Source organism: Haplochromis burtoni, unplaced genomic scaffold, assembly GCF_018398535.1.
Source record: "Haplochromis burtoni strain Fernald_Lab_line unplaced genomic scaffold, NCSU_Asbu1 Contig_606, whole genome shotgun sequence".
NCBI classification, from domain to species: Eukaryota; Metazoa; Chordata; class Actinopteri; order Cichliformes; family Cichlidae; genus Haplochromis; species Haplochromis burtoni.
In genome coordinates this window covers 1-17,816 of record NW_024582967.1, presented here as the reverse complement: position 1 = coordinate 17,816, position 17,816 = coordinate 1, and the positions used below count along the sequence as shown (strand labels likewise).

At 40.9% G+C, this 17,816-nt stretch overlaps 3 protein-coding genes across 4 annotated transcripts; 2 read left to right on the top strand and 1 right to left on the bottom strand.

Moving 5' to 3' along the window:
* Positions 1-5,696: 5,696 nt before the first annotated feature.
* pars2 (prolyl-tRNA synthetase 2, mitochondrial) lies at positions 5,697-10,615 on the top strand. Of its 2 annotated transcripts, none has more exons than XM_005948790.3 (4): positions 5,697-5,869; positions 6,589-6,928; positions 9,262-9,507; positions 9,612-10,615. In XM_005948790.3, exons 2-4 carry the CDS (start codon positions 6,605-6,607, stop codon positions 10,491-10,493), a joined length of 1,452 nt encoding a protein of 483 aa, XP_005948852.1. In that variant the 5' UTR covers positions 5,697-5,869; positions 6,589-6,604; the 3' UTR covers positions 10,494-10,615. The 2 variants fall into 2 exon arrangements, with proteins under 2 accessions (XP_005948852.1, XP_005948851.1); XM_005948789.3 differs by having other exon boundaries at positions 5,698-5,869; positions 6,586-6,928.
* Positions 10,616-10,851: 236 nt separating this feature from the next.
* ttc4 (tetratricopeptide repeat domain 4) lies at positions 10,852-15,180 on the top strand. Its single transcript, XM_005948791.3, has 10 exons — positions 10,852-11,518; positions 12,065-12,182; positions 12,272-12,433; positions 12,528-12,605; positions 12,758-12,882; positions 12,987-13,073; positions 13,484-13,725; positions 14,065-14,146; positions 14,363-14,445; positions 14,732-15,180. The coding sequence occupies exons 1-10, from the start codon at positions 11,411-11,413 to the stop codon at positions 14,829-14,831; spliced, it is 1,185 nt and encodes a 394-aa protein (XP_005948853.1). The 5' UTR covers positions 10,852-11,410; the 3' UTR covers positions 14,832-15,180.
* Positions 15,181-16,215: 1,035 nt separating this feature from the next.
* On the bottom strand, positions 16,216-17,703 carry LOC102305884 (cornifelin homolog B). Its single transcript, XM_005948793.3, has 3 exons — positions 16,907-17,703; positions 16,631-16,812; positions 16,216-16,548 (listed from the first exon to the last, which is right to left on the bottom strand). Exons 1-3 carry the CDS (start codon positions 16,971-16,973, stop codon positions 16,312-16,314), a joined length of 486 nt encoding a protein of 161 aa, XP_005948855.1. The 5' UTR covers positions 16,974-17,703; the 3' UTR covers positions 16,216-16,311.
* Between the last annotated feature and the right edge of the window lie 113 nt (positions 17,704-17,816).

Below are 17,816 nucleotides of genomic sequence, written 5' to 3'. Positions count from 1 at the left end.
AGTAACTTGACCAACACTGGTCACCAGTGTATGTTGCACGTTCGGGGTCAGGCAGCTTGCTTTGCTTTCTTATTTATGAGGCTATTTATTTATCTTCTCCGTTTTACCTAGAATATGTTATCATCGATAACTGCACTACTGTCTGTCTTATAAAAGGGATAGTCACATTTTTCTGGTTGAATAAAGGCTTAAAAGAAAAACCAACTCTACGTGCTCAAAACTTCGTGGACACAGCCTAGCTAAACTTTAAGACTGGGCTGTTTTATATGACAATATATGATAATATTTTACACATTTCTGAGTTTGTGGCAGCAGTTTTGGAGAAGTCATTTGCTGTTGAGCCTGGAGAGATACTCGTGCCTGTAACATCCAACATCAGCTGCTGATATAAGTAAAACTGACGATTGAGATCAAATCTCTGTCATCATTGGAGATATTAAAACATATATATGTCATAAAATTAAAAAATCTACATTTTTAATTAATAGAATGAAATAACAACTATTGCTATATGCAATGTATTTTGAAGGCTAATATATCTGCCTCTACATTTAACTCACAGCCGTAGTTGTAGGTGTGCAACTAACATTACCTTGGTATCACTGCACACATGTGAAGGACATCTTTGAACGTCCGTGCCTTTCCCTCCATCCAACCAATCAGAAGTTACATCCCCAGTAACACATGATCATCTGAAACCTTTCTGCTGTGCAACATTTTATTTTATTCTATTTTAACTTTTTTGAACTTTTACTTTACTAATTGATCATTGAATTGTTTCTAACGCAGCATTTCGCCTGACGTTTTTGGACATTTGTGTTTTTTTGCGCAGAATCTTTGTGACAATAAAAACATGACTTCTATGTTTACTTTAATGCCCGAAAGGAAAATGTAATGTTTTCAGATCACATCTGTTTTAATGGGATTGTTCATATCTCACGGAGACATTCAGTCGCCCTTTTCTCTGGGAACTACATTTTACAAAGGGAGCCACAAGATAAGCGGATGAAACAGACATAAACCTAATTGGCTCAGGGAGACTGCATCTTTGGTCTATATGAACCTGTCAGACAAAAAGCTGACCTCAGCAGCGTCCTGCTGAAGGTAAAGCGCCCGGAGGGTGAATTCTAGTGTATTTGCAATGTTAGCCAACCATCAGTCGCCTGTGTCTGACTACAAAGGTCTAAAACTGCTGAACTTTTTTATAAGACCAGCACAAGTGCATTAACATACACCGCGGGAGGCTGAGAGAGCTGTTGGTTTAAAAACTTTGTTTTCAATGCTTGTTCCTGAAAAGAAATATAGATAAAAACACATAAAGATTAATAATAAGGGCAAGCACAAAAAAATACTTGTTGTATTTCTGCACTCATAATGTTTTCCAGTTTTCTGTTAAATTATCACAGAAGGATCCTGGAAAACCTCCCTCCTCTCTGAGCTGAACCATCATCTGTCCATGTTTGAACCTGTGCCCAGAGGACTGAGTCTCACAACTTTCATTTTTTACATTTCATTTTTTTTAAGAAAGAAATTAAACATTAACTTTTAACTTCAGATTCATGTTCTCGTGTATTTTACACATTTTTATTTTAAAAACATAAAGTGTGAATTTGCGCTTTTCTGGAGCGCTTCAGCGAGTGCTGCCTTCAGTTATCACTGATATGAAAAGGCCCACGTGGTTTATTATATGTCTACATGTCATACAAATTATCAACGTCATATAAAAAAAACTGCAGTTTTACTTCTACAACCAAAAACCTGCTGATTTGGAGGAAGAGAAGAAGAAAAGATGAAAGTCACTGTGCTTCTGTGGAGAAGCACCGTTACAGTCTTCTCTCTCATACAGGCTCCTCTTGGCTGTCCTGTACTGAAGCTTTAAAACTAGACTGGAAAAGTGTGTTTTCTCATTGTTTTTTTGTTTGTAATACATTTTTATTGGTAAAATTTTATGTAACAGGTGTGTAAATATATAGCATGACTCAGTGAGGAAGAGAAGTAATGTCAATATGAAATGGCTCATTAAAAATGTTCTTTCCGGCCATTGAACCTTCACTCGTTTCCACTCTGGTGCCTCGATTTCCTGTTTTCAGCTCAGTAAAGTCTAAACTCAGAACTTACACAACATTTTCTGATTTGAGGTAAAAATGTCTGAATGTAATGCAGAATTTAGCAGCAGAGTGTATGTGGGACTTTTGACTGTTTCAGCTGTTTCTGTTGATTTTATTTAAAAAAAAAAAAAAAAGGAATGGATGACTTTTAGTTTAGGGTGAGGTCTGCAATAAACACCTGGATGCTCTCATGACCCAACGTGTCTGCTCACCCACCGTGTCTTGTCTTTCTCAAATAGAAAAATTTGATTTGGACACAGAAAAAGCTCAAAGATGGATTTTAGATTTTATGTAAAATCACCACAAACCTGTGATTTGGGCTCAGTGGGAATAAATCAAATATACTTTACCTTTTGTCTACTGCGAGGTGAGAACACACTTGCTTTAAGTTGACATATTTTCTTTCAAACTTATTTTTGCTTTAAATGTCTTGTAGCTACAAGCATTCTTCTTAAAAATGGCATTTGCACATGAATAAAATCTCTCATATGTACTTCTTCCTGTTTGTCTCTACGTGAGGGATGTGGAGGAACCCTGCAGGCAAAGCCAGCTCATATGAGCTTCTCTGTACCTCATTTTATGAACGAACAGAGAACATCTACCAAACCTTCTGACTCAGTCTGACTTATTTCTGCCAGAAATCTGAAAATAACAGAGATAAATACATTTTTACATAAAAAACAGTGAATTGTCCTTCCTGTAGACAGCTGCCAAAGTGAACATACGAAACAAACAAAGAACAAAAAAGTAAAAACAACAAGTTAAATACAACTATTATCATCATCATTTATTTATTTATATAGCACTTTAAAAACACACCTGGTAGACCAAAGTGCTGTACAATACTAATATGCACATAGTAATAAAACCAGACATAGCAATAAAAAAAAAAATCAGTTACCCACAGAGTTAAAAGCCAGAGAATAAAAATTGGTTTTTAATAAAGACTTAAAAACTAAGCTTGGGTAGATAAGCCTATTTCCAATAATGTCTGGCGATCATAAAACAATGCAGGGCTGACATGTTGCACAAAATTGACTAAAAACAATAAAATAAAACAAATAGAAGAGAGCGACAGACGGCATCTTCCTTTCTCTGTTCATGACAAAATGCATTAGCAAAAAGGAACAAAGGTATTATTATTATTTATATATTAGTTTATTATTTATTAGTTTTTAACCACAAATAGTCACAGAATTGTATATTTTGATGATGTTGTATACGGATTAGTTAATTTTCTTTGCATTAATAATGGCTCTGTTATTTTACCCTCATTAATGTGTGCTTCATACAGAATTTCAGTTATGAGGATAAAAATTAAACATGTGTTGTATGTGTAAAAGCTGGACAAAGGTGAGCAGTTATAATCATAAGACTGATTTTCAAGAACAAGGGTGACGTGCAGAGTTTTAGTAACTACAGAAAGGTAAAGCTGATGAGTCATCGTGAGTTGCTGAAACTAGAAGCTAAGGAGAGATGTGATGTTCAGTGAGCAGCAGAGCAGCTTCATGCTGAGAAAGAGCACTACAGACGGGATGTTTGCTTTGAGAGGTCAGACGGAGCTGCACTGTAAGTTTGTGGAGCTTGAGAAAGCAAATGATAAGGTGCCAAGAGAGGAACTGTGTCTGCGAGGGTGCTGCAGGACACGTATGAGGACTGTGAGACAGTGGTGAGGTGTGCAGTAGGAGTTGGGTTTAAGGTGGGGGCGGGATTACATCAGGGAGAAGATCTGAGTCTTTCTTGTTTGCTGTGGTGATGGACGGGCCGGCAGATGAAATCAGGCAGGAGTCTCTGTGGACTGTGATGTTTCCGCACAGCATTGTGATCTGCAGTGAGACTGAAGGCAGGTGGAAGGGAGTCTGGAGAGGACCTCAGAGGAAGTTCACGACTGTAGTGAAGAATAACATGTAGAGGGTTGGTGCAGTTCTAAGGATAGATGACAGCCTCACCTCTCAGACGTTTACACCAGCAGATGTAAGGAAAGAACAACCTGCATCATGACAGACTCCACCCACCTTACACACGGCCCTCCCCTCAGGCCGGAGGCTGTGCAGTATCTGGTCCAGCAGGCTGAAGAATAGCTCTCAATACTCACAATTAGCATTATGCACTTTTAATGGACTTATTGATTAAGCCATTATTATTATTATTATAGTTATTATAATTGTTATTATTATTTGAATTAGGTCATTACTTATTTCTAACATTCTAACCTATGAGAACTCAGACCTGAGTAATTCTCTGTCATGTTTCTTCATTATGAGTGACAATAAAGAACTTTGAACCGTGAAACTGTATTGTTCAGTTTTATTTTAATACTCTTCAAAGTATTCTCCGTTTGTCTGCTACGTCAGATTTATTCTTGTGTCTGTGTTCCCTTTATTGAAATTCATAAGAAGATGAAAGTGATAAGATACTGTGACGATCACAAACATTTTGTCCCCAGAGCCTCATAGGTAGTTAGGATGGTTTTAAACTGACAGAAGGTCTAAGGAGCTTGGAAAGAAAAGCGTCTTCTTTAAGTTGCTTGAAGACGTTTCACCTCTCATCCGAGAAGCTTTAGGGTCAAATGGTGGAGAGTCCCACATTTAAACCCTGTGGGGGTGTCTCCCCCCAAGAGGGACATGGACCCCCTAATGATCATCTACCTAATCACATGAGCCAAGGTGTGAACACGGGTGTGGGTCACAGTCAGCCAGGGTTTCGGGTGAGCTCATTGTGAAACCTGGCCCCACCCTATCATGTGATTTCCTGAGGTCAGATGGCCCAGGATGTGAGTGGGCGTTAAGGCGTCTGGGAAGGGATCTCAAAACTGGATTATAGATGGCAGACAGTTGGTGTCGTAAACCCGCCTCTGTTCAAAGATGGTCGCTCACAGTGGACATAAATGGCTTCTTTCACTCCTCTTTCAAACCATCTGTCCTCTCTGTCCAAAATGTGAACATTGGCATCCTCGAAAGAGTGACCTTTGACCTTTAGATACAGATGGACTGCTGAGTCTTGTCCCTCGGAGGTGAGAATTATACTTGGAACAATTTGGTGAATTTTAACTATATAAAATTGATTCAGTCCTTGTGAGTACAGCCATAAGGCAGAAATATGTCGACATACATTAATTACTATTTTCTGTTCCTTTTTTTCTATGCACGGATAATATTTACACTAAAAGATTAAAAAAATCGAAAATATCCACAGAATATGTGACATATTAGGTCCACATGAAAAAATATTTACAGCCCCGTCTTTTTAGAAGTATTATGCAATTATTGAATAATTATTATCTACATATCCATGCTTGAAAAATATTAAACACATGTCAGTGTGCTACATACTGAACCTACATGACAGAAACAGAGTATCGATACTATCACTCGTCTCGATACTATTGATATTTGGATAGACCCGCCCACCTCTACTCATTTAATCAAGTAACATTGTTATGTTGTTTGGATTTCATTCACGGCGATTGTTTTTAAAAGGCCAGCTTTGAGACAAATCTCATCCATAATCTCTCTGAGTCAGAGTATAAACCCGGTACAGCCAGAGCTAAAACTGCCCTCGCTGCTGCAGAGCCCCTCCGGGCCTGTAGGGGGCATTTTCAGAAGACTAGCCTGTCGACATGTAGCTGAGGAAGAAAGGCAGCATGTAGTAGTGTAGCAGGACCTTCAGTGTTTTTACGAACTTAGTAAAAAATGTCGCTCTTCTTTCATTTAGTTATATAATTTACACAGGACAGTCAGACACTCGTTATCGGTCTCAAGGTGAGTCTTTCTTGCTGCATACGTGATATCGCGTGCAAACTGAAGAAGGTCATTTTCACATTAGCTCCCAAGCTAACCTGCTAGCATCCATGTATCTGTCAGGGACATCAGCACTGTGAAACAGCTATCAGTCCTCTGTATTTGTGTAATAACCCGTGGCTTTTCCGGCTGGATAAACCCTACAACCTGTATATAATTACTGAGGTTAAACAACTTGTTCTCGGATATGAAACAACCTGCTACCTAAAAAGCATCTGTGCTGATGGTTCACCCCCTTCACTCAGGTTTAATAAGCAGCATAGCATGGAGGAAGCGCATTATAAGTGCGTGTAAATGTGCTGAAGTGTTACCACAGAAAATATCAAAGAGTAAAAACGACAGTGTTGCGTGAACATACTTTCTTTTCTGTGAAAAGTATCATATAATTGAAAAAACTGGGAAATGTATTAAAAATATCTCCATGTAAACACACAGATTTTTCCTACAGTGGCCAGTAAAGAAGAACGAGTACTCTGTGATGAGGATGTTTCTTCAGTGCTCGTTTTGTTTAACTAGCAGTCAAAAACTCCAAACTTAGCTGTCATATAAGCCGTGAAAAGGGAAAAAAATCTCACATTTGAGGATTTGCAGTTATTACGTGGCACTGTGGGCTAAATAGCGAGGTGAGGTAACTTATCCAGCTTCAACTGATTGTGCTATCATTTCTCTTTGAATAGCAGCACATGTGTATGCACCATGGAGCCTGTAATGCTTCAGGTTTGGCAGAGAGCCTTTCGCCGCCTGCACAGGACCCTGATCCTTCCGAAGAGGTTAGACTCAGGCTGTGCTGAGCAGGCAGCCGTCCCTGCTTCTGCGCCCTCCTATGGTAGCAAGCCCGTACTCCTGGTGTCTCGTCTCTACCAGCCTTCGAACTTGCGTGATGTGGCGCTGGACAGCCGGCTGCCAGGGGAGATGAGCTGCAAGAGCCAGAGGCTCATGCAGCAGGCTGGGCTTATTCATCCATCCAGCCCAGGGTGCTACTACTACCTTCCTGCCACCGTCCGCTCCATGGAGAAGCTGGTGAGATGAGGCCTTATCTTCTTATAGGAGTGATAATAATAATAAAGTAATATTCATGGTTGGTTTTGTCCTGCCAACTAACAGAACTGATACTATTTTCTTTGTTTAGATTTTTTTTATACCATGTATACATTTTTATTTTGTTCATTTATCCTGAGGTGTGCAAATGTTCCTTTAGGTCTTATAATATATTAGGGGTGCAACGATACACAAAATTCACGGTTCGGTTCGATACTTTGGTGTCACGGTTCGATATTTTTTCGATACAAAAAAAATGTTCATGCCTTTTTAATTTGTCATTTATTAAAATTATAAATATATATTTTAACTCAAAAGTACAGTTTTTAAATTTAACCCTAACCCTTGTGCGTGTTTTTTATTTTGACAGCGAATGCGCACCTGCGGACCACTTATGTGCAGCCCTGGTTATTTAGCTCGATCATATTGCAGCCACAGAAATTTTTTGTCCATGAAACCATAAAGCTGCACTTTCTTTTTGCCTTATAGTCTGATTTGTCATAACTTCTCCGTTTTGTGGTAAGCTTTTCTTTGGCTGTCACTTCTTCACCCTGACCTGTCTTATTTGGCTCAGCAGAACTGAAATGCTTTTACACACGCACTCACATAAGCTCAGCGATTCTCTGCGCGATCAACCTCTCACATGTTTAAGCTGCGGGAGATTTCACTTGTCATGTTTGCATAGTAAGCTAACGATTAATAAGACGATGTCAGAGGAATTGGTGCACAAATTATCATCACTCACAGATCAGTGCTGTCGCTCTCTATACACAGTTCGCACGATTGCAAAGTGAAAGCAAAAAAACAAGCGCAAATTCAAACACGACTTCAATATGTCACATATTGACAGTGGCTCACCGATGCCAATGACATAATTACCCAGCTACATTTCTGAAAGAATGCAAAAGCATTGACATATATTTTCTTCCTACAATAGCCCGACGGGCAGGGCAGAGATAGATTTTGGTAGCCCGACTGGAAAAAATCGCTAGCCCGGGACGTCGGGCTAGCGATATTGCGAGCCCTGTATCTGATTGAGGAATCACTCATCTTTGGAAAAGAGAGTTTATTACAGAGAAATGTCTCTTTCCAAAATAAAAGCTATACTATCCGCTTCTTCTGGGCTATATTCTCAGCAGCATAAGGAGAATCATGTGCTAACAGCTGTCTAAATGACTCGGCTAAAGTTAGTAGCATGCTTGTTGTTTTTGTCTTTGCACTAGGATGATGTCGGCGTAAATGTGCAGTCATATTCGTTGTGTTCCCACTAGTGCTTTCAGGTTAATCTCGTTGAAATGACCTTAACGCCACAACACGGCAAATCTCCGTTAACGAGCTACCGCCGATCGCCCCGTGCATGGGGCTAGACGGCCAACACGTTAACGAGCTAACTGCGCTAACACACTAGTTCCCACCCATGTAATTGAGCATTGCATGGCACATCCAACATACTGTTTTACTTTAGTCCATGACTCGCTTACCTTCAGGGTCATACGTCACATGAAAACCAAAATAATTCCAAACGCCAGATCTGAAGAGTGAGGTTCAATTTGCCTGTTGCAAGGAGAGCTTAACTTCTGTCTCGCTAGCTTGCCCTGCGCTCTTCCTTCTGACTATGCTGTCTGTGTGGAGCGCTCAGTGGATCTGCGCTCGACAGTGCAGCCTAGGCGGAGTAGTCGAACACAGATTCACTGAGCGCTCAACACAGACAGCATCGTCAGAAGGAAAGTTGATAAAATAAATTACAAATGTTGTATTGTTCGATACATATGCGTACCGAACCGAAAGCACTGTATCGAACGGTTCAATATCGATACGAATATCGTTGCACCCCTAATATAAAAATATATAGATAATAATATATAATCATTATATATATATGTTTTATTTTTATTTTATTTTATTATATATATAATATAATATATATAACAACACGCTCAATATTTTGCTTTACGACAGCTTCAGAATGACAGACATCCTCTTACATGGCATCTATCAAAGCAGTAGTATATTTGCCACAGGCTCTAAATATGTTTAGGCTGTGAACGTTGTCCAGACAGTCTCTTTTCCCTCTTAGATTATTGTGGATTATACGATTATAAAACCTAATTAATCACATAGATTATGTGATTATGTAAACGAATATATTAGATTAGATGTTTATTGGGCTAAAATGATAAAGTTAAACAGTAGCTCTTGACTAAAGGGAAAAGAGTAGAGAAATGCCTTTTTTTCTAGTTTCCTATCAATTTTTGCGTGACTGCTGATGTTTATCGTCCAACCTCCTGATTTGCACTGCTGTCTTTGATCAACAGGTGAGAGTGATCGACCAGGAGATGCAGGGGATTGGTGGGCAGAAGCTGGACATGCCCAGTTTGTGCTCGGCCGACCTCTGGAAAACCAGTGAGCGCTGGGATTTGATGGGAAAGGAGCTGTTCCGCCTGAAAGACCGGCACGGCGCTGACTACTGCCTGGGTCCCACTCACGAGGAGGCAGTGACGACTCTCGTCGCTCACCAGGCGACTCTCTCCTACAGACAGCTCCCACTGCTTCTTTACCAAGTAAGCATTCAGCCTGTTCTTACTGCCACTGTTTTTCCTGTAACAAGCTGCAGTTTGTTTGTTTTTTCTGAAATGATTTATTTTGAAAACCCCCCAAAAAACAGATCACCCGCAAATTCAGAGACGAGCCAAAGCCGAAGTTTGGCCTTCTCCGAGGGAGGGAGTTTTACATGAAGGACATGTACTCCTTTGACGTGAGCGAAGAAGCCGCTCATCAGACGTACGAGTCTGTGTGCCAAGCGTATACTCGGCTCTTCGCCAGGTTGGGTCTGCGTTGCGTTCAGGTGCAGGCGGACACTGGAAACATCGGCGGTAAACTGTCCCATGAGTTCCAGCTGCCGGCGGACATCGGCGAGGATCGGCTTCTGGTCTGTGGGAGCTGCTCCTTCTCCGCCAATGTGGAGACCATGTCATCAGACCAGTCCAACTGTCCACAGTGTGAAACTGGGAAACTGGTAGAGTCAAAGGGTATAGAAGTAGGCCACACGTTTTACTTGGGTAAGAAGTACTCTCACATATTCAAAGCCACCTTCAGCAATGCCCAGAACAAGCCGGCTGTCGCTGACATGGGCTGCTACGGCCTCGGGGTTACGCGAATTCTGGCTGCAGCAGTCGAGGTGATGTCAACAGAAGAGGGGATCCGCTGGCCGGGGCTTATCGCTCCTTATCAGGTTTGCGTTTTACCCCCTAAGAAGGGCAGTAAGGTGGATGAGGCAACACTCCAAGCTGAGGAACTGGTCCAAGCTTTGGGAGAAACTCTGCCTCACCTGAGAGGTGAAGTTGTTTTGGATGACCGCACACAGATGACAATCGGAAAGAGGCTGAAGGATGCCAGCAAACTGGGTTATCCATATGTTATTGTAGTAGGACAGGGAGCTCTGGAGGAAACACCCAGGTTTGAGGTGATCTGTCAGCAGACAGGTGAGACTGTCTTCCTCAGTAGAGATGGACTGTTAGATCTACTGGGAAGAGTGGAAACTATATAAGTAACAAGTATGAATGTTAGAATAAATGTTTCAGTTTGTGTGTGTGAGGTGGTGGGCATAGATTATTCCATGTTTTCCAAAGCCTGTAATTTACACATTCAATAAACAATTTTTAAACAATAGCTCTGTGATGTACCTGACCTGCATTGTACACTACAATGTAATGGAGTCCACAGCTTAATTTTGTTTTTTACAGTAAGTCGTGTAATAATCCTGATAAAAACTTAATCTGTACCTGGACAAATCAGTGCTGGTTACAACCAAATTATGAATGTCGCAAAAAAGTGAGACAGCAAAGAAAAGCAAAGTTGGTAGAAACATTCCCACTGTTTAGTAGTATTTATAGTGGTATCCTACAATGCAGATATCCTTTGTAAGTAGGCCAGTATACAGCATGAAGTGCATGAGAATTTGTCACAACATGAATGTAATATAACACTGATCTCACACCAGATTGGGAGTGAGTCCTTGAAAAATTAAAATAAATGCAAGTTGTTTATTTTTTTTTTAGCACAAAAATAGTTATCCCAGTGCATGTTGTAAAGCAAGGACCTCAAAATGTGGACAAAAAGCCAAGAGTTAGGCTACACTGCTGGCAGTGTTAGCGTTGCTTTCCATGGTGCACACAAGTAAAGCTGAAATAATTAACGGGATAATTAGAAAAGAAACTGCCACCTATTTTTAAATACGTGGCAGTGCTTTGAGAGCCTTACTTCTGCCGTCGGAGCTTCGTACCGCGAGGAGTGGAACGCTCTGCCGGAAGTGAGTTTCCACACGGATTCTTTCGCATGTGGCACCGCTGTTACACATGTGTAAACAAGGCAACTTGAGGAACGGTTAGCTGGACAAACTGCTGTCAGCATTAATATAAGATTTAAAAACAAGAACAAGCTTTTTAAAGTACATTTTGATCCAAAATGGCGTCCACAGTACACAGTGACAGCGACGATGGCTTGGACGCGTTCATGGACAAATTCAAGACCCAGCGGTATAAAAATGCCTTCAGTGAAAACGACTGGGAGGAGGTAAGGTTGGCTTGCGGAGACTATGTGCACTAGATAGAAAGCCACTTGAACCTGAATAAAATGTGTTAGCACGTCTTTGTTCTTATGTTGGTGGTTAGCAACAAGATGCTAACATGCTCAGTATCTCGTGAAGATATCGAAAAATAGCATCAGTACCAGTGCTGATATCGGATCGATACTAGCGCGATAGAATCGATACTTTGCTTCTGTTTTCCACCTTCAGTTTGTAGCCCAATGAATTGTGTCTGAACCTTTCTGTGCTGACTGTCACATCTATTTTATTTATAGCCCACAGACACATTTAGATTCCAGCCCCCCCACCCCCAAAGAAAAAAATCAGTTTCAAAATACATGAAGCTGAAAGGTAAAAATCACAGTGATTATTAAAACGTGTTCAGAGCTTACAAATTAATAATGGTTAATCTCCGACTCTGTATGCTGCCCTCAGAGGTTAAAAGTATTAAAGTGTCCATATTGGTATCGGCATTACCGGCCGTGGCTTTACTTGTATCAGGTAATACCAAAATGTACTGCTGTCTCACGCAGGAGTTTAATAAAATACCCATGTTCATGAAAAACGCCCCCGAAGAGATCGACCCACAGAAATACCCAGAACTAGCCTGCCTCCAGTCCATTATCCACGACGAAGACCGGCCTCCTGAAGGTGTGCGAACCACAGCTTTCTCTCCTCCAAGGCTTTGAATGTATTCGTGAAAACAGCTGAATAAATGTGAGAAATGTGTTCTTTTCCAGAACAAGCAAAAAGCCTGAAAGATGAAGGCAATGCCTATTTCAAAGAGAAGAACTACCAAAAAGCGGTGGTGGCCTACACAGCGGGTTTGAAGAAGAAATGTGCAGACCAGGACCTCAATGCTGTCCTCCTCACCAACCGTGCAGCATCACACTTTTACCTTGGTAAAAAACAGCATCCAAATGTCCTTTTGCTCTCACAAAAGATGACATTGTTTAAAAAAAATATGTCTGGGTTTTTCTTTTTTCCGTGACTCAGGAAATATGCGCTCTGCTTTGAATGATGCTGCAGCTGCAAAGAAGCTCAAGCCAGACCACCTGAAAGCCTTGATCAGAGGTGGGTAATGTTTTTAACATGTACTGCTATGATATGATGACATTGTGTTACTAGGCATGGAAATCTAGTGCTTGTTTCAGTTTAGATGCTCCAGATTTCTGTCGGTTATAGCTCTTAGAAAGCAAATGAATCCCATGTTTGTGCTTCTGCAGGCGCTCAGTGTTGTATAGAGCTGCGCCACTTTTCAGAGGCCATCCAGTGGTGTGAGGAGGGGCTCAAGGTTCATCCTACTGACAAAAAGCTGCGGGAGCTGAGAGCAGCGGCAGATAAGCACAAAGTAACTACACTTCAGATGATCCTTGTCTTTTTATATATTATTTTTAGAAGTGGTGAAATCTTTAAAGCGCTGAAATAAACCTTGATTTGTTTTTGGTATCGAAGAGAGCAGCAGAGAGAGATGCCAGGAAGGCCAAGGCTAAAGAAAAGAAGTTGCATGGTGAGAAAGAAGCTCTTCTGAATGCCATAAAGGTAAGCATTAGAGATGGAGCATCTAACGTCGCTCACACGTCACACACATATTTGTATTTGACACTAATTGGCAGCTACCTGCCCCGGCCGCTGCTGCAGATTTATAGTTAGAAACCAGAAGTCCAGATGCTGCCACAGCCCTGCTGGAGGCGCCTAGCTATCAAGTCCAAACCCAGCCACAGGCTCGTAGTTAATGGGCCCATCACTGGATGATGCGTTACCAGCGCAGGTCTCATCTTCACCCTGGGCCAGGGCAACCGCCACAAACCATCCGATTCTGCAAGGAGCTTAAGTCAAGAGGCTGACCCCACATATTAGAAGATGCATCTTAAACTGCCTTCACTATCTAAGTGAAAAATAAACACAGAGAACGAAATTATATCAGTTATGATTTTGGCGTCTATACACAGGATCGAGGCATCAAACTCGTGCAGCCTGCGAGGGCTCAGCGGAGCGGTTCCGACAGTGAAGATGAGGACGAACGCTCTCCTGCGGCGATAGCAGAGCTCAGCCTGGATGGCCTCAGCTCTCAGGAGGTCACCGGGGCTCAGGTCTTCGTAGATGAGCAGGGCTCTCTGCAGTGGCCCGTTCTCTTTCTCTACCCCGAACATCAGCAGAGTGACTTCATCTCGGCTTTCTGTGAAAACAGCTGGTAAACGACTCCTGCCCTCAGTGACCAAGATTGTGCTAAATTTATATACAAATATCACTGATGATCGTTTTGATTATACATTCCTCCACTCTTTGATCTGTGACCTGTTTCAGATATCGTTTGACTAAAGTAAGACACGAGATGTAACTTTTATTAGAGCAGCATAAACGACAATAGCCAGTTTGTGTAATGTAAATGCCAACTGTGACCACTGGGAGTCACTGTTGAGCAAAAGGGACACAAAATATTTTTAAAAGGTTTTTAAAGAATGACTCTTTTATGTAGGACAGTAAATTGAAGCAGTAAAGTGTGGAGAATAGTCACTCTTGCATCTCTCAGCTTCACAGACCACCTGGGAGTCATGTTTGAAGAACTTCCACCCTGGGACGCGGACAGAAAATACCTCCCACAAAATCTGCAGGTCTGTATGCTGGGCTTACAGGTGGGGGGGGTGGGGGTGTTATTTTATGAGAACAGAGATCAATTAAAGTGATGATCAAACTTGTATAAAGCCTTTTAGTGGCTCCAGGTGGAGCCGAGTGAAGACTGGTTGGCTGTTTCAGATTGAAAATGGGGAAATGTGTTTGGCTTCAGTCATCAAACTTTTCCCACAAATAACTGATGTTGTCTTTCACAGCTTTACTTTGAGGACGAGGAGAAGGAGACACTTTACCGAGTCGACCCAGAGATGTCACTTTTGAAAATACTGCAACACAAAAGGTAGATTTAATAATTTATTCTGCTGATGAGTGGTTTCAGTTTCATTTACACGATGGTCACTAAGAGCACTCCTCAAGACAAGTTCTCTTTATAATGCTCCTTTTATTAGGTGCTGCTGTGAGTTCCTTGTTATAGATGACTTCCTTCCTTATGTCAGATTTAAATGTATACCTGAGGGGTTATTAACTGTTAGAGAATTTACTTGTACCATTGTTTTCCAGCGTTGCTTGTTGTAACTTTCCTTCATGCTGGTTTCCTGATTGAATCTCTTCTGTTTTGCCAACAGGTATTTTGTGAAGGCGGGCACGCCCAGCTTCATCGTTTTAGTAAAAGGCTCTTCATACTGCAAGCAGTTTTTATCAGGAAGGAAAATACACGGACTGTAAGGAAAGGCAGAGCTTCAACTCACGCACATGAAATCCTCTGACATTCTCAATAACTGACTCATCAAACGTCACTGAAAATAAAACATGAGGTTTTGTAACATGAACTGTTTACACTCTTTATTTCTTTCTGTGAAAAACGGGCGAGTGTTGAAGTGTGTGAATTATTGCGCAACAGTCATCTCATCTATATATTCTAAGGTAGGACCCTTCGTAGCATTAGAGAGAAAACAATCAGAAGATCCCCTTTGAGCAATCACTGCTGTTAGTCCAGTAGTCACACAACTGGCATAGTAACTCCAACTTTAATGGTCGCCTTCTTTCGTACAACCACAGAAAAAAACTGACCCTCCAAAACTCTTTTACTGCCCCTTTCCCGCCTGCACGTAGCCATGCCCCCCCCCCCCCCGCCCCCCCCCCCCCCCCCCCCCCCCCCCCCCCCACCCCCCCCCCCCCCCCCCCCTCACTAGACATTTGCACAGTAGGACACATCTTATATGATATATAATATGATCTCTCTGCTCCCTGTCAGCACTCTCACTGCAGCAGTTTGCTTTTCCTGATTTTGGTTTCAAATCCTTCAGATTTCATTTTTGAGTCTGAATGTTTTCTGTCTTCTACATCAGGCCAACATTTTTGCAGCACTCCTTCCAAAATCAGTAAGATTTTGATCAAAGAATTCAACTTCTTGGTGTCTTCGAGTTTTCATTTTTTGACATTTGTGAAAAAGGTTTAGATTAATAATAATAATAATAATAATAATAATAATATAGTTTAGTAATAATAGTTTATAGTTTAGATTTTGCTCCCAGCTGTATAACCCTATTGTTGCAGCCCTACCAGCCACAGCGCCGCCTCAGACCCTCAGGCAGGCTCTTTTAGCTTTACATGTTTTACTTATGTGAAGCATTCACTTAAGTGTTTTTCACAATGGCTAAAATAATAAACTGGTGTTAAACAATCTTTTCCAGCTTGGAAGCCACGCCTCCTGTGACACTGCTGTGTTACAGTGGATAAGTCGGCCATGTGTGAGATCTCTGAAGCTGTTTGCATTGATAGTGTGATTTGATAAGCTCTTTATCTGCACACAGTTTCCAGGTCAAATTAAGCCCATGCTTTCTGTTTTGTAGGACATCACGTTCAAGCTGACAGAGATTCATTCATTCATTCATAAATGTCTTGGATTTCATATTTTTATTGATGAAAAAACACTTTACATCAGTTTTAGCATCAGAGCAGATCTAACACCACGTTTAGCTCTCTACATGCAACTATGTTTTTCTCATTAGCAGAAAAATTAAAGACTAAAATTCAATCCTCTGTATTATTACTGAAGCTATGCAGTGACTAATCTAAAAAGGCGACTCATGCATTTAACTAAGATTAATTGAAGCTGATAGAAATATTTAACGATACTCTCAATTCAAAATGACTTCATTGTCTCGTATCACTGATAGAAACATCAACACAAACTCAGATTTCGTCACTGTGTGATCACAGTGACTGCTGGTTGAGCCATATAAGCAGCTGGCACTGGTTGTACAGGCATCATCATCATGGGTGCCTGCATGACTGGAAAAGGCTGCATGTTCACAATGTTGTTATTCTGTATGTTGATGACAGTGGGGGCTTGCTTACGATGCTTTAACTCACGATGCATCTGACACCAGGAGCACGTGGCGCAGAAACTGGAAATTACAATATCGTTAAGGAGAGAGCCCTGCAGAGAGACGGTACAACCATTATTTCTTTCTTTCTCCTTTTCTGCTTCATGATATTGTCTCATTGTCACTGCTTCATACCTTGATGCCATATCTGTTTCGCATGGCAGCCCTTATAGATAAAACTGCAGGAGGTGGACAAGTAGGGATCCCATAGAATGAAGGAGCAAACATTAAATCAAATAAAGGGAGAAGATTGTTCTCTCCAAACCTTCCTGCGACAGTTAGGGTGAGGCAGGGGCCGCACCAAAAACCATAGCAGCCTGAAAAACAGAAATACATCACCAAAGTGTTAACATGTCTGAAGTGCCTAAGACCCCAGAAATGACAAGAAAAAGATCTTAGAGTTCATCTTACAAGTACTCGCGTCCTCAAAGCAATCCAAGAGACCACTGTCCCAGTCTATCAAGGGTTTTTCTGCCATTGTGTGTTGAAGTTCAGCCACAGACACTAAATAATTACTCTGTAAAAGTAGAATGAAGTAGAGAAAACCCAAATAAAACAACTGCAATTTAAAGTCAGCTTCGTCTTCATCTTTGTCTTCTTTCAGCTGAGACAGAAGGCTAAAGAAAGATTCCTTGCATTTGACTTTGTTGATGTTTTTAATATTGTACTGTTAAATGTTTGATCACGATTATAAGTATACTGTTTTATCAAGATTACAGAATTGAATCTGTTTCCAGGAAATGGAGTAACATATAGGATGGAGGGAAACATGCAAACAACTTGCAAATGATATAAAAAGAGAGCACATGAAAACATGAAATGTGGACAAAGAAGTTGCTAGTTTTCCATGAATACTGTTGTAAAAAAACAGGAACATGTTACACATGTTGTTGTTTAGGGTACATCACTTGTGAATCGGGACATGTTATATATCGCTACTTTGACATAGTCCGATTGATTGCAAGGCTAATTTATGACGTTTTTATATTTCTGTTTAACCCTTTCAGGCACAGTGTCACTACAGTGGTCAGCTATTGATGGTACACTTCAACATAAACCACTACATTGGACACTGATGTGTAACTCCGTACCCTGCCGCACACTGGTCAACCAGTTGTCCACCTAAGTGGAGATGTTAAACTCTTCTGAAAAGTACATGTTTTAAAAAAGCGAAGATCAAAAATCTATTTTTTCATGTCTAAAGATGAATAAAAATACTTAAGAAAAAGAAATCCAGATTGACACTGTCACTATTCATGCATGAAAGGGTTAAGTTTCTATTGTATATTCACCCTCCATCCATAATAAAGAAAACTGAAAC

What these genes read in the sequence shown, in the direction of transcription:
- LOC102305884 (XM_005948793.3), bottom strand. Translation starts at nt 16,973, where the DNA reads ATGGCAGAAAAACCCTTGATAGACTGGGACAGTGGTCTCTTGGATTGC. An exon ending in CTTTGAGGACGCGAGTACTT is followed by an intron (nt 16,813 to 16,906) that starts GTAAGATGAACT and finishes TCTGTTTTTCAG; the next exon opens with GCTGCTATGGTTTTTGGTGC. An exon ending in GAAACAGATATGGCATCAAG is followed by an intron (nt 16,549 to 16,630) that starts GTATGAAGCAGT and finishes GTCTCTCTGCAG; the next exon opens with GGCTCTCTCCTTAACGATAT.
- pars2 (XM_005948790.3), top strand. Translation starts at nt 6,605, where the DNA reads ATGGAGCCTGTAATGCTTCAGGTTTGGCAGAGAGCCTTTCGCCGCCTG. An exon ending in TCCGCTCCATGGAGAAGCTG is followed by an intron (nt 6,929 to 9,261) that starts GTGAGATGAGGC and finishes TTTGATCAACAG; the next exon opens with GTGAGAGTGATCGACCAGGA. An exon ending in TCCCACTGCTTCTTTACCAA is followed by an intron (nt 9,508 to 9,611) that starts GTAAGCATTCAG and finishes CCCAAAAAACAG; the next exon opens with ATCACCCGCAAATTCAGAGA.
- ttc4 (XM_005948791.3), top strand. Translation starts at nt 11,411, where the DNA reads ATGGCGTCCACAGTACACAGTGACAGCGACGATGGCTTGGACGCGTTC. An exon ending in AGCATCACACTTTTACCTTG is followed by an intron (nt 12,434 to 12,527) that starts GTAAAAAACAGC and finishes TCCGTGACTCAG; the next exon opens with GAAATATGCGCTCTGCTTTG. An exon ending in ACCTCCCACAAAATCTGCAG is followed by an intron (nt 14,147 to 14,362) that starts GTCTGTATGCTG and finishes TGTCTTTCACAG; the next exon opens with CTTTACTTTGAGGACGAGGA.